The 12,571-nt window shown below is 48.2% G+C and overlaps 1 protein-coding gene across 4 annotated transcripts in view; it reads right to left on the reverse strand.

The window, feature by feature from the left end:
- Window positions 1–7,514: 7,514 nt before the first annotated feature.
- The window catches only part of NFATC2 (nuclear factor of activated T cells 2), a 160,489-nt gene continuing 155,432 nt past the window's right edge, over window positions 7,515–12,571 (reverse strand). For all 4 annotated transcript variants that reach the window (XM_061437973.1, XM_061437974.1, XM_061437972.1 and 1 more), the window contains one exon: window positions 7,515–11,926. In XM_061437973.1, coding sequence (XP_061293957.1) covers window positions 11,871–11,926 — 56 coding nt within the window. In that variant the 3' untranslated portion in view covers window positions 7,515–11,870. The remainder of the gene's footprint in view (window positions 11,927–12,571) is intronic.

The raw sequence follows: 12,571 nt of genomic DNA on the forward strand, positions 1-12,571 counted from the left end.
CCATACTGTTCTGCATAGTGGTTGTACCAATTTACAGTCCCACCCACACACAGGAGGGTTCCCTTCTCTCCACACCCGCTCCAGGGTGTACTGTTGGCGGATGTTCGGATGATGGCCACGCCGACTGGGGTGAGGTGATCTCCTTGCAGTCGTGAGTCGCGTTTCTGTGATCAGTGACTTTGAGCGTCCCCCCTTGCACCCATTCGCCATCTGTGTGTCCTCTTTAGAGAAACGTCTGTTTGCCCTTCTGCCCGTTTCTTTGAGTGGGTTGTTTGTTTTGATGCTATTAAGTGTCATAAGCTGTTTGTAAATTTGAGACTAATCCCTTATCAGTCACATCACATTTGCAGATATTTTCTCCCAATCTGTAGGTTATGTTTTTATTTATGGTTTCCTTTGCTGTGCAAAAGCATGTAAGTAGGTCCCATTTGTTAGTTTTTGCTTTTATTTCCATTATTCTGGGAGATGGATTAAAAATGATGTTGCTGTGATTTATGTCAGAGAGTACTCTGCCTATGTTTTCCTCTAAGAGTTTTATAGTGTCCAATCTAATTTAGGTCATTAACCCAATTTGAGCTTGCTTTTGTGTATGGAGTTAAGGAATGATCTAATTTCATCTTTTGACATGTGACTGTCCAGTTTCCCAGCAGCATTTGTTAAAGAGACCGTCTTTCCAACACTGTGTTGTCTTGTTTCCTTTGTCATAGATTAACTGACTAGGTTCGTGGGCTTATTTCTGGGTTTTCCATCCTATTCCACTGGTCTGTATTTCTATTTTTCTGCCAGCACCATACTGTTTTGATGACTGTAGATTTGTAGTAGAGTCTGGGAGCCTGATTCTTCCAGCTCCTTTTTTTTTTTTTTCCTTTTTCAAGATTCCTTTGGCTATTTGGAGTCTTTTATGTCTTCATACAAATTTTGAGATTTTTTTGTTCAAATTCTGTGAAAAACGCTATTGGTAATTTGATAGGGATTGCACTGAATCTGTAGATTACCTGGGTAGCATAGCCATTTTGACAATATTGATTCTTTCAATCTGTGACCACAGTATATCTTGCCATCTGTTTGTCTTCTTCAGTTTCTTTCATCAACATCTTATAGTTTTTGGAGTACAGGTCTTTTGTCTCCTTAGGTATGTTTATTCCTAGGTATTTTATTGTTTTTGCTGCAATGGTAAATGGAATTGCATCTTGAATTTCTCTTTCTGATCTTTTATTGTTAGTATATAGAAATGCATTAAACTTCCGTGTTCAGTTCAGTCGCTCAGTTGTGTCCGACTCTTTGCAACCCCATGAACTGCAGCACGCAAGGCCTCTATAGTAGGGCTATTGGTACCTCCAAGAGGGCATGTGCTGAGATGCATCTCCCACAACTGCCACCACCAGTGCCCCCACCACCGTGGCAGGCCACTGCCAGCCCACCCTTCTGCAGGAGACCCTCAGACACTCACAGGTAGGTCTGGCTCAGTCTCTTGTGGGGTCGCTGCTCCTCTCCCCTGGGTCCTCGTGTGCACAAGACCCTGTTTGTGCCCTCCAAGAGTCTCTGTTTCCTCTAGTCCCATGGAAGCTCTGCAATCAAATCCCACGGGCCCTCAGTCAGATTCCCTGGGGATTCGCAGTCCCCTGGCTGGGTCCCCAGGCTGGGGAGCCTAATGTGGGGCTAGAATCCTCATGGCAGTGCCAGAACTCTTCTGGTATTACTGTTCTCCAGTTTGTGAGTTGCCCACCCAGCAGGTATAGGATTTCATTTTATTATAATTGTTCCGCTCCTACCATTTCGGTGTGGCTTCTCCTTCGTCCTTGGACATAAGGTATCTTTGTTTCGTGGGTTCCAGTGTCCCTGTCGACGGTCGTTCAACAGTTCGTTGCTATTCTGGTGCTCTGTCAGGAGAAGATTGCGTGCACGCCCTTGTACTCTGCCATCGTAATCTCCTCCAGTTTCACAATTCTTAACATATCAAGGTACCACGTTGTATGTCTTACCTATGCACACTTTGTCGATCATGCCTTCATAAATTTGCGGAAAAAATAAATGCAAAGGGAAGCCACTGTGCAGACAGGGAGGGCAGGCATGAACCAGGGCAGCCGGGGGCGAAAGGCAAAGGTGGCCCAGTGGGCGCGAGGCAGGGCTGGGATTCTGGAGATGGAGCCACCAAAGCTTGCTGACGGTGGAGGCCAGGGACAGTGAGAGACCCAGGGCCGCTCCCAGATGCTTAGATGGTGGCGTCATAAAACAGGGTGTGCTAGAGGGCTGGGGCTAGGCAGTGGAGAGAGGAGATTGGAAATTAGGAAGCTTGGGGGTGTGTTGAGCTAGAGATGCCTCCTGATTCTCAGAGTGAAGAAGTCACGCAGGCAGGTGCGTGAATCTGGAGCAGATATGTGAGGGTGTGTGAAATCCGGTGCCAAAATGGTCCTATGAATGCTTTTCCTCAAGAACTGTCTTGAAGGTATTAATTGCAGAGAGCTCTCCATCAGATCTGCATGGCAGCCCTGACTTTGAGAACCAGTGAAAACCAGCAGCCTTGTGATCTGTGGTGTTTCATCAGCAGCTCATAGAAAACCCTCAGCTGCTCCCTCTGACCCCCACTTTTAAAAAAAAGCTAAGATCCGATTATCACCGTACTTTGTATCTGGAGTTCAATGCAGAATTTTATTTTTTGGCTGTGCTGGTACTAGGTTGGTGCATGCGGGCTTTCTCGTGCAGCGGTGAGTGGGGGCTGCTGTCTGGTTCCGGCCCGTGGGCTTCTCATTGCAGTGGCTTCTCTTGCTGCGGAGCATGGGCTCTAGGGCGTGCGGTTTCCATAGCTGGGGCGCACCAGTTTAGTTGTCCCGAGGCATGTGGAGTCTTCCAGACCGGGGATCGAACCTGTGTCCTCTGCATTGGCAGGTGGATTGTTTTAAAAAATTTGTGAGTGTGGATATGTGTGTGTGTGTTTCTTACTTGTGTCTGACTCTGTGTGACCCCATGGACTGTAGCCCGCCAGGCTCCTCTGTGCATGGAGTTCTCCAGGCAAGAATACTGGAGTGGTTTTTCATTCCCTTCTTCAAAGATCTTCCTGACCTAGGGATCAAACCTGAGTCTCCTGCACTGCAGGCAGATTCTTTACTGTCTGAGCTGCCAGGGAAGCCCATTTGTTTTTAATTGGAGGATAATTACTTTACAGTGTTGTGTTGGTCTCTGCCATATATTAACGTAAATCAGAGTTATACGTATGTTGCCTCCCTCTTGAACCTACCTTCCGCCCCATTCTGCTCCTTTAGTTGTCACAGAGCACCAGGCTGAGTTCCTGTGTTGTGTAGCAACTTCCCACTAGCCGTCTGTTTTACATGTGGTAATGTATGTATTTCAATGCTACTCTCTCATTTTGTCCCACCCTCTCCTGGCAGGCAGATTCTTAGCCACTGGACCACCAGGGAAGTCCCAGTGCAGAATTTGAGTCTAAAATCTCTAGTAAACCAAGAATTCCCCAAAATCCTGCAGTGAAGCAAGGGTTTCCATCTCTTTGGTGATAACTCTGTATTAAGCCATTTACCTAGACAGCATATTAAAAAGCAGAGACATTACTTTGCCAACAAAGGTCCATCTAGTCAAGGCTATGGTTTTTCCAGTGGTCATGTAGGGATGTGAGAGTTGGACTATAAAGAAAGCTGAGTGCCAAAGAATTGCTGCTTTTGAACTGTGGTGTTGGGGAAGACTCTTTTTTTTTTTTTTTTTAATATGGGCTCCTTCTGGGAAGGAGTCCTCCCGCGTGGAGGTCTGTGCGCTCTCCCGGGCAGCTTCCCGCGCCCGCGTGAGCACATTCAAACCCGCCCTCCCGGGAAGACTCTAGAGAGTCCCTTGGACTGCAAGGAGATCCAACCAGTCCATCCTAAAGGACAAATCAGTCCTGGGTGTTCATTGGAAGGAATGATGCTGAAGCTGAAACTGCAATACTTTGGCCACCTGATGTGAAGCGGACTCATTGGAAAAGACCCTGATGCTGGGAAAGATTGAGGGCAGGAGGAAAAGGGGACGACAGAGGATGAGATGGTTGGATGGCATCACCCACTCAATGAACATGGGTTTGGGTGGACTCCAGGAGTTGGTGATGGACAGGGAGGCCTGGCATGCTGCGGTTCGTGGGGTCGCAAAGAGTCGGACATGACTGAGCGACTGAACTGAACTGAAGCCATTTACCAAGCTGGACTTCTGAATTTTACTGGGAGAGTGGAAGCAGAGATAGTTTAGAGTGGGAAGCCCTCTTTGGAGGAAGCTTGGTCCAGTTCATCACAGCCCCCAGGGCTCCTCAACAAAAGAAACTACTCTGCTTTCATTTCTTGATGATGCTTGTGGTCTGTGCCTCCGTCACAGGGTTATTTCACAGTCAACCTGCTCTTGCCGGGAAATCTGTTTCCTTCTCTTCTGTGAACCTGAAAAGGTTGTGTAGGAGTCAGCGTTGTTTTCTCCTGGAAGCCCTGTTCCTTCTTAATCTCCCACGTGTTATAAGCTAGTGTTACACTTCTCCTTCTCAGCACAGATGTATGCACCTCTCTGCTGCAGGGAGCAAGGGACATCAGCAGAAGTGCAAAGTCTCCCCCAGGAGGGGAGGTCGGATGCCCCAGGGTGTGTTTCCCTATTGTTTCAGGATTTGAAAGTTGGATAAGTTCAAGATTGCAGCTTTAACTAGTTAACTAGTTGGCTAACTAGCTATCCAGTTAGAAAAATTTAAGACCTGTCGTCAAAGCTCTGAATGCTTCCTGCCAGATATTGGGGAATTGAAGCCCAGCTTTGACTATTAGTTTCCCAACATTTTAACTAGTAGATGTATTAATAGTTAACATGTATTAAGCTCTGTGAAATGGGGACTATTCTTATTTTCATTTTACATCTGGGGAAACTGAGGCAGAGGCTGAATTTGTTTACCAAGCGTAGCTCACATAAATGTAGAACGGATTTATTTTTAAACAGTCATATAGTGTTATCTATATAAGTGTATATTTTGTTTTCTGCTTCAGATGATTCTGGGTCCTAGTCAGGAAAAGGGGCATGAGGTCTTCAGAAAGTGAGTGAATTTAAAGAGAGCCAGGTATATACAGGCACAGCAAAAATCGTGAGGGGGCAGAGTTGCTGCTAGGGTGAGTGTGTGGGTTGGGGGGTGTTCCTGGAAAATATTTCTTGTGGGACTCTTGTATTTATAAGTGATTTGAGTCATACTCAAATCAACATTTCATGGGCTTCTCCAGTGGCTCAGCGGTAAAGAACCTGCCTGCAATGCAGGAGACGCGGGTTTGTTCCTTGGGTCAGGAAGATCCCCTGGAGGAAGGCGTGGCAACTCACTCCAGTATTCTCACTGGGAAAATCCCATGGACAGAGGAGCCTGGCAGGCTATGGTCCATGGGGTTGCAAAGAGTCAAACACAACTGAAGCAGCTGAGCACGTGCACACACAAATCAACATTTCAGCCCTGTTCTTTTGGCCCAATGCCACACGATCCCACAAAAACAGAAATCCTGTGCTGGCTGTCAGGAGCAATCTGCTCACCAGGAAGCTCTTCTGGGAACTGGCTGGGCCCTATAGGTATGGGTCCTGGAGCTCTCTGGGACATCTGGCTAACCTTGGGCCCCAAAGGAAATGGATGAGATGGCCCCCCCAGAGCGGGGGACCAGGGGCCTTTCAAACCAGCACTCATGTAGGACCCTGTGTATGCTTAGGATGCCCTACCCACGTGGAACAGCTGGTTCCAGGCACTGGCAGGGGCTTGGGAGGTCCCCAAGAAGGTATCCCAAATGCAGGGTGTGGTGGGGTGGAGTGGTCCCTGAAGCACAGGGCCTGGGGCAGGGACCCTGCTCCCCTGGGGTTTAGGGGATGCGCTGAAGAGTTGGATGACCTTTGAACTGTATTACTTTAAGACTCTCAATAGCAACTTTTTCCCAAACTTCATAGATGCTTTGGCTATAAGGAGAAAAAACTGTTATAAAGAGGAAGCCAGCCAGAAAATTCTAGTTTTTATAATATCTAATTCTGCTTGTGGGTTTGATGGTAAAAAATAATTTGGGGGAACTTGGGGATTTTGTTCAAGCAGGAGACCGTTTTGCCTTCCAGGTGACCAGCTCAGCCCAGTTCACGTAAGAGCTGTGGGACCCCCTGCGAGCTGGCCCAAGTGGATGCTGTGAATCTGTTCACCTGGATGCTGCTTCTGGAGGGGTCCAGAGACTCAAGATAGCAGAGCTGCAGTGGGGGAGCAGGGGGGTTAGGACAGACCTGGAGTGAGCACACGGCTCTGTCACCTTGGGCTTCTGATTCAGAGGTCAGGGTTCCTTCCACACAGCCTCCTCAAATCGTCATCTCCAGAGCATTGGAGGTGGTGGTTTAGTCTCCAGGTTGTGTCTGATTCTTATGACCCCATGGATTGTAGCCCACCAGGCTCCTCTGTCCATGGGATTTCCCAGGCAAGAATACTTGAGTGGGTTGTCATCTCCTTCTCCAGGGGATCTTCCCGACCCAGGGATCAAACCTGGGTCTCCTGCAGTGCAAGTGGATTCTTTACCACTGAGCCACCTGGCAAGCCCTCTCCAGAGAGTTAGGAATGTCTTTTGTATGCTAATGAGATGATTGGTGGTTGGGGGCTCCTAGAGAGCTGCCAGAAGGGGGCTGGCTGCTGAAGGAGGCATGATTGGAGGGTTGGAATTGTCAGCCCCAGATTCACCAATGGCCTGTGATTTAATCAATCACACATACGTAATGAAACTGCAGGAAAAATCTCTAAAGGACTGGGCTTGGAGAGCTTCTGAGTTGGTGAATTGAGTGCTGGGCAGGGAGGGTGATGATCCCAGAGAGGGCAGAGAGGCTTCAAGCCCCTTCTCCAATCTTGCCCTATGCATCTCTTCCATCTCTTCATCTACTCCAGAGTTGTATCCTTTATAACAAATCTGTAAATATAAAGTGATTAGGATTTCCCTCTTCCCTCATAGCTCAGTTGGTAAAGAATCCGCCTGCAATGCAGGAGACCCTGGTTCGATTCCTGGATCAGGAAGATCCCCTGGAGAAGGGAAAGGCTACCCACTCCAGTATTCCTGTCTGGAAAATCCCATGGACAGAGGAGGCTGGAAGATGCCCAGTCCATGGGGTCGCAAGAGCTGGACATGACTTAGCGACTAAACCAACTACCACCAGTGGTTAAGAAAGTGCCCTGCAATGTGGGCACCTGGGTTCAATTCCTGGTCAGGGAACTAAGACCCCCACGCCCTGCACTGTGACCGCTGAGCCATGAGCCGCAACAGAAGATCCCGCCTGACGCAGCCAAAATCCTGCGCGTGGCTACTAGGACCTGACACAGCCTAATAAGTAGTTCTTTAAGTGATAATATCAGAGGTTAGAAGCAAAATGGGTAAGTGCTGATCTCACAGGGCTGAGACGAGCAGGAGAGCCACGCACGCTTCATGCACGCACACAAAATAGGCCCTGCTGTTACGTGAACTCAAAATGGAAGGGTATTTGAGCAGCAGCTCTAGAGAAGAGACACACCCAAGGGGCCGTTGCTTTCAACAGTTTTATTGCTAAACTATCATGATACAAGCCGTATAAAAATACTTTACATATAGCAAAAATAAACTACATTAAACTGGAGATTAAAAACGTTTTGCATGGGAATGTGATGTATTCAAACTTATCTTAACAGTCAAGATTTTCAGAATCTTTAAACCTTCCAGCACCACCCCAGGAGAGAGACTTATTGTTTGTTGGAGAGTTAACAAGGATGTTGTCCACATCTTCTCCCCTCTGAGGACGCTAGAGGCAATAGCGGGGAGTGAGGCTCTTTGACAAGCTGTGTGTCAGGTGCTCAGCTTGTCCCAACCGCAGCCTCCGTGGGTTCAGGTCAGTCAGCCTGCTGAGAGCACCTGCTGATCGCATTATTTGCATCTAAAGCCTGAACTAAGTAGGCGGAGTTTATTCTAATTGGCCAGCAGCCGCTTAAAGGCAGGGTTTTAATCCTTTCTTCCAGCACTCAACACCCCAGCTTGTATTTTTGAGAGGGAAGCTGGCTTAGGGAGCACAGCTAGCTCACCAGCCACCAGGAAAGTTTGTATTCAAACAGGGTTAAGACAGTGGTGTTGGCTGTAACTCAAGACACTCATGAAAACTGAGAGAAACTGATGTTTGGGAGGAGTTTCATGTGACGCTTCTTTTTCTTAGGCAATCAGCTGGAATGCAGGAAAACCACTTGCATTGGCTGGTTTGGCTCCATGAGATTTAATGCCCAAGATCCAGGGTTAAGATGTGTTGGGTACCCCCAAGGGGCTGGCCCTCCAAGACTGAGTTCAGGAAGGTTTACCCCAGCTTGTCAAAAATGTCACAACCCCATGCCTCTTGTAAACGTAAAGCAAACAGTTGTTAACCAGACCCTGACATTCTTTCAATTCTGAACAAAATAAAAAGCACTTGGAAAGGGTTTGACATGAAAATAAACAAACTCAAGCCTCCCTTTAGTCCAGAGTGACAAATGAGAACACATCGGCTTCCGATCTGTCTGCACACGACAGCTCCCACGCTGGCCAAGGCTGGCTTCCTGAGAGGGATGGCTTGACCACTGGATGTAAACAAGAAAGGCTGCGTCTGTGCGTCCCCGTTCTTAGAAGGAGTCGCCTCGATCGGTCAGGGTGGTGTCTCTGCTGGAGAACTCTGGGCGTCCCTTGGGTGACGTGTCTGTCTACCGGATGGAATCAGCTCAGTAAGCCGCAGCCTGCGCTTCTGTTCTGTGGACGTGAGCCTTTTTAAACTCCCCGTTACAACACAGGCAGTTCTATCACCTCAGAATCACCTCCTGGGTCACTTACTGGGGCCCGAGACACTTCCCAGGTCTCAGTGACAAGAAGGCGGCTCAGAGCTGGAGCTGGCAGCGTCCGCCGGCAGCACACAGGTGCCTCCGCCTCCCACGAAGCCACCCCTCCCCTGCCTTTGGATGTGGCTTCTTCCAGGAGACAGGAGACGGGCTCTGAGGTGGGCTTTTTTTGTTTTGTTCTCCTGGAATGAGTAACACATCTTCAAGAATACATCCCCTCTCTCAAGAAAAAAAAAATCCTCAACAGATATGTAAAAAGAGACATTTGAAAAAGATTTTTAACCACTTATAAATATTTTCTAATTCCAACAAGGATGTGATATTTTGAGGACAGATACAAAGCATAAAAATACAGATAAGAAAATAAAATTTAATACCATACTCATTAATTTGGTGTTGCCATTATATATTATCAAGCAGCAGTTTTTTTGTACAATACAGGAAGACTCGCAAACTTTGGAAATATACTACATTCAGCAACAGGGCAGATTGCTGTTGGAAGGGTTATCTATTTACACAACCTTGGATGTAGCAAGTGCAAACCTCCACCTACCAGATCCTTCTAACACACGTGCAACACACCCATCCTGACAGTTTACACATCCTTCTTCTCTCTCTCTCTGAGGCCCTACTGCCTCTTCCCACACTGAAAATATCCCGTGAACGGTTTACTCGGCAAAACTTCCCCCGGCCTCTGTCACTGACGAAACTTTCTTGATTGCCGTCACGCCCTGTTACACGTCCTCTGGCCTGTTTACATCTCGAATCTAATGCTTTTGTTTCTCTTTGCTTTGTTATTTGGTATAGCTGTTTATGAAAGTGCTTCCTATAATACCCAGCTAGGATGTCTTAGAAAAAAAAGGGTTTGTGTCTTACAGACACAAGCACATACATCTATACGTAGAGAAATCTGAGCTACTAGGAGGCCCTTTGCACTAACATGGTTAGAATCGTGATGGAAAACGCATTAGTCCTTTTTCACCCCATGCACAATGCAGCTGAGCGACTTTGCCACACTAGCAGGAAGGCACTTGGGTAAAACATTCAGATAACCGAGGAAAGGCCAAATTCCCTCATGTGCAAAAAAAAAAAAAAAGGCTCCCAGCCAGGTCAAGTGAGAATAGATTGCTCACCAAATGCTCGAGCCCCTTCCCCGTGAAGTCAGTATTGCTGGAGAGTTCTTTGGGTAAAGCTGCTTAGATAGGGAACTTTTTATCAACGAGGAAGAATTTTGCATCCCAGGAAGTTTGCATCCTGCAATGGCGGTCAGCTTCTTACTGACACTGTGTTTGTTGAAAAGAATTTTGCTGAACTCTGCTTGGGGTGGGTGGAAAAGTCCCCCTCCTTGGGGGAAAAGAAATGCTAGGTCCTGACTGAAAGGGTGCAGACAGGTGGCTGCAGAGGCATTCTGCTTTCTCTGGAGCCCCACACACAGCAGGCCCAGGTCACCAGGTCCTGAGTTCTGGTCCAGCTGTCAAAAGGTTTTCTCTCTCTGGGGAGACTTGACGACAAAGCCAAAACTTAGAAAACCCACGGGGAACCCTTAACTGCCACCTGTCTCAGAGTGATTATCAGCTCTACGAGGCAGAAGGCCTGAGCAAAGCCTTTTGAAGACTGTTAGGAGTATTTACACTCCATGCCGCCTGGGGAGAAACAATTAACATCTGAAAAGGAATCCCTGGCTTGTCCTGGGGTCTCTGCAATTAGTGTAAACAAACATCTGTGTGATTAAAAACTCACCTGCCAAGAACTTGGAGGGTTTTATTTGTTTGCAAAAATTGCTCTAGGGGAGACAGACTCTGGTGGGTGCACTCCGCAGAGATAAACAGGGTGAGGGGGATACGCTGCGCACCCCTTTTCAGTGGTCTGAGCTGAGTGCATTCAAATTGAGGGCTGTGCAGGGAGTGGGTTTGCTTCTATTTAGGTCACTTTCTTGCTGGATGAAGCAGCTAATGTAGATGGGTCTTTGGGGGTGAGGGAGGGGGCGGGTTTCAGTGGGTCCAGGCAAAGGTAACCATCGAACTCTGGAGCCAAATCCTGAGCTTGTGTCCCACTTTGAGTCTAGGCCGGACAGGGGATTCAGCCTTCTTCCTGGAGGAACCCACCCACTGAAACACTTGGACCCGCCAATGACCACACTTCACTTAACAAAGATACCTGCATGGCTATTTTTTAGGGGGGAGTGGATTGCTTCAGCCCTTCTGCCATTCCTTCTCAAAATTCAATGCACATGCTTGAGATTCTTCTTAACTACATTATGGAAAATCACTTGGGCTGTTGGAGAAAAGTAAGTGGGAAGAGCAGAGAGCTGTGAAGCTTGTCCGGCCGCAGTGGACGGTGCTCACCCTGCAGCTGGGGTGACGCCCACCAGTCCCGTGCAGGGGGGGAAGGCAGCTGGCCGAGAAGGCCCCCCTCCAGCCAGCTTTTTGAAAGCAGAGAAAGTTGGGGGGAAACAGACACATGTCATAACTTAAGGCCAAGAAGTTTTAACAGGTGAGCTTGTATAAGCCAGATTGGGTTTGTTTTTTTTTTTTGCTTCAGAAGCAGAAAATCTAAAAACCAAGCTTGAGCTGTGGCCCATCCACGGTGAGGCCCATGTGACTGCTAGGTGAGCATGGGCCGAGTTCTCTGTTTCTCTCCAGCCTGTCAGCTAGGCCACGTTCCTTTGGTTGCTCTGTGGGAGAACCTCCTTTCCTTCAAAAGGTACAAGAGTCATATTGGTGACCCGAGAAAGTGAAGGCGAAGGCTGGGGTTCAGTTGCCACGCCCCCATCTTCTGTTCCAGCGGGCGGTCTTGATCAGAATGTATCTGGGGTCAGCAGGCACTTAAGGCTTGGATGGGACACCGTCAAAGTCAACGGAGATGCTCTTTGGGATTCAGAGCAAGACCCGGGATGCAGAGAGAGAGGCGGCGAGCTCGGGAATGAAGGTCAGCTTTCAGCGGGCACTTGGCCCTGCCCGCAGCCCCGGGGCAGGGTGGATGCTAGGGTGGAGGGCGAGGGGGCCTGGGAGGCTCCGGGTCAGCGATGTGGACGGTGTCGTACGAATGACTTCTACGTTTGATTTCGGACGGGAGGTCCTGAAAACTCCTTCCTGATGATTTCATTGACTACAAAAGAAAGAGAAGGGGCAAGTGAGATGGCAGGAAAAACACGAATGTGCTCAGCTTTCTAGAACCTAATTCAAGCGGGCTGTTTTTCAAAACAGGTTTTTGTGCTTTGCGATAATACATTCGACAGCTTTTAACATAAGAAGTGCCTTCCCACATTGTGACCCCCCCTACCCCCTGAAATGATGCCATTTTGTGGATGGGTTTGTTAGTGAAAACTGCGCAAATGGTAACTTTTAAAAATTGTGCTGGCAGAAATGGAGCTGGGCCACGGGGCATGATTTAGGGAACACAGTCTCCTTTTTATTGAATGCACTGAGGTGCTCTACTTACACCAAACTCTGTCTGTTACTAGGACATCCAGAAAACACCCACTCTGTGACCAAAACACAGCTTGACCCACAAAACCTACAGCTCTGAAGAGGGGCCTTTAAAAGGAGAGTGGGCGGAGCCCCCACCAGGACCAGGCGTCAGTGCAAACAAAACCTCCATCTCTTCAGCACAAGCAGGAATTCCACCCCTTCACCCCTCCTCCCGGGTCACACTATGAGCCTTCTCAAGTACCAGCATCCTCCAGGGACCCTGGAAAGTTCCATTACCCCCTGCCCCAGGAGACTGGGGAATCAGCAGGGAACCAAGAAGGCG

Source organism: Bos javanicus, chromosome 13 (genome assembly GCF_032452875.1).
Source record: "Bos javanicus breed banteng chromosome 13, ARS-OSU_banteng_1.0, whole genome shotgun sequence".
NCBI lineage: Eukaryota > Metazoa > Chordata > Mammalia > Artiodactyla > Bovidae > Bos > Bos javanicus.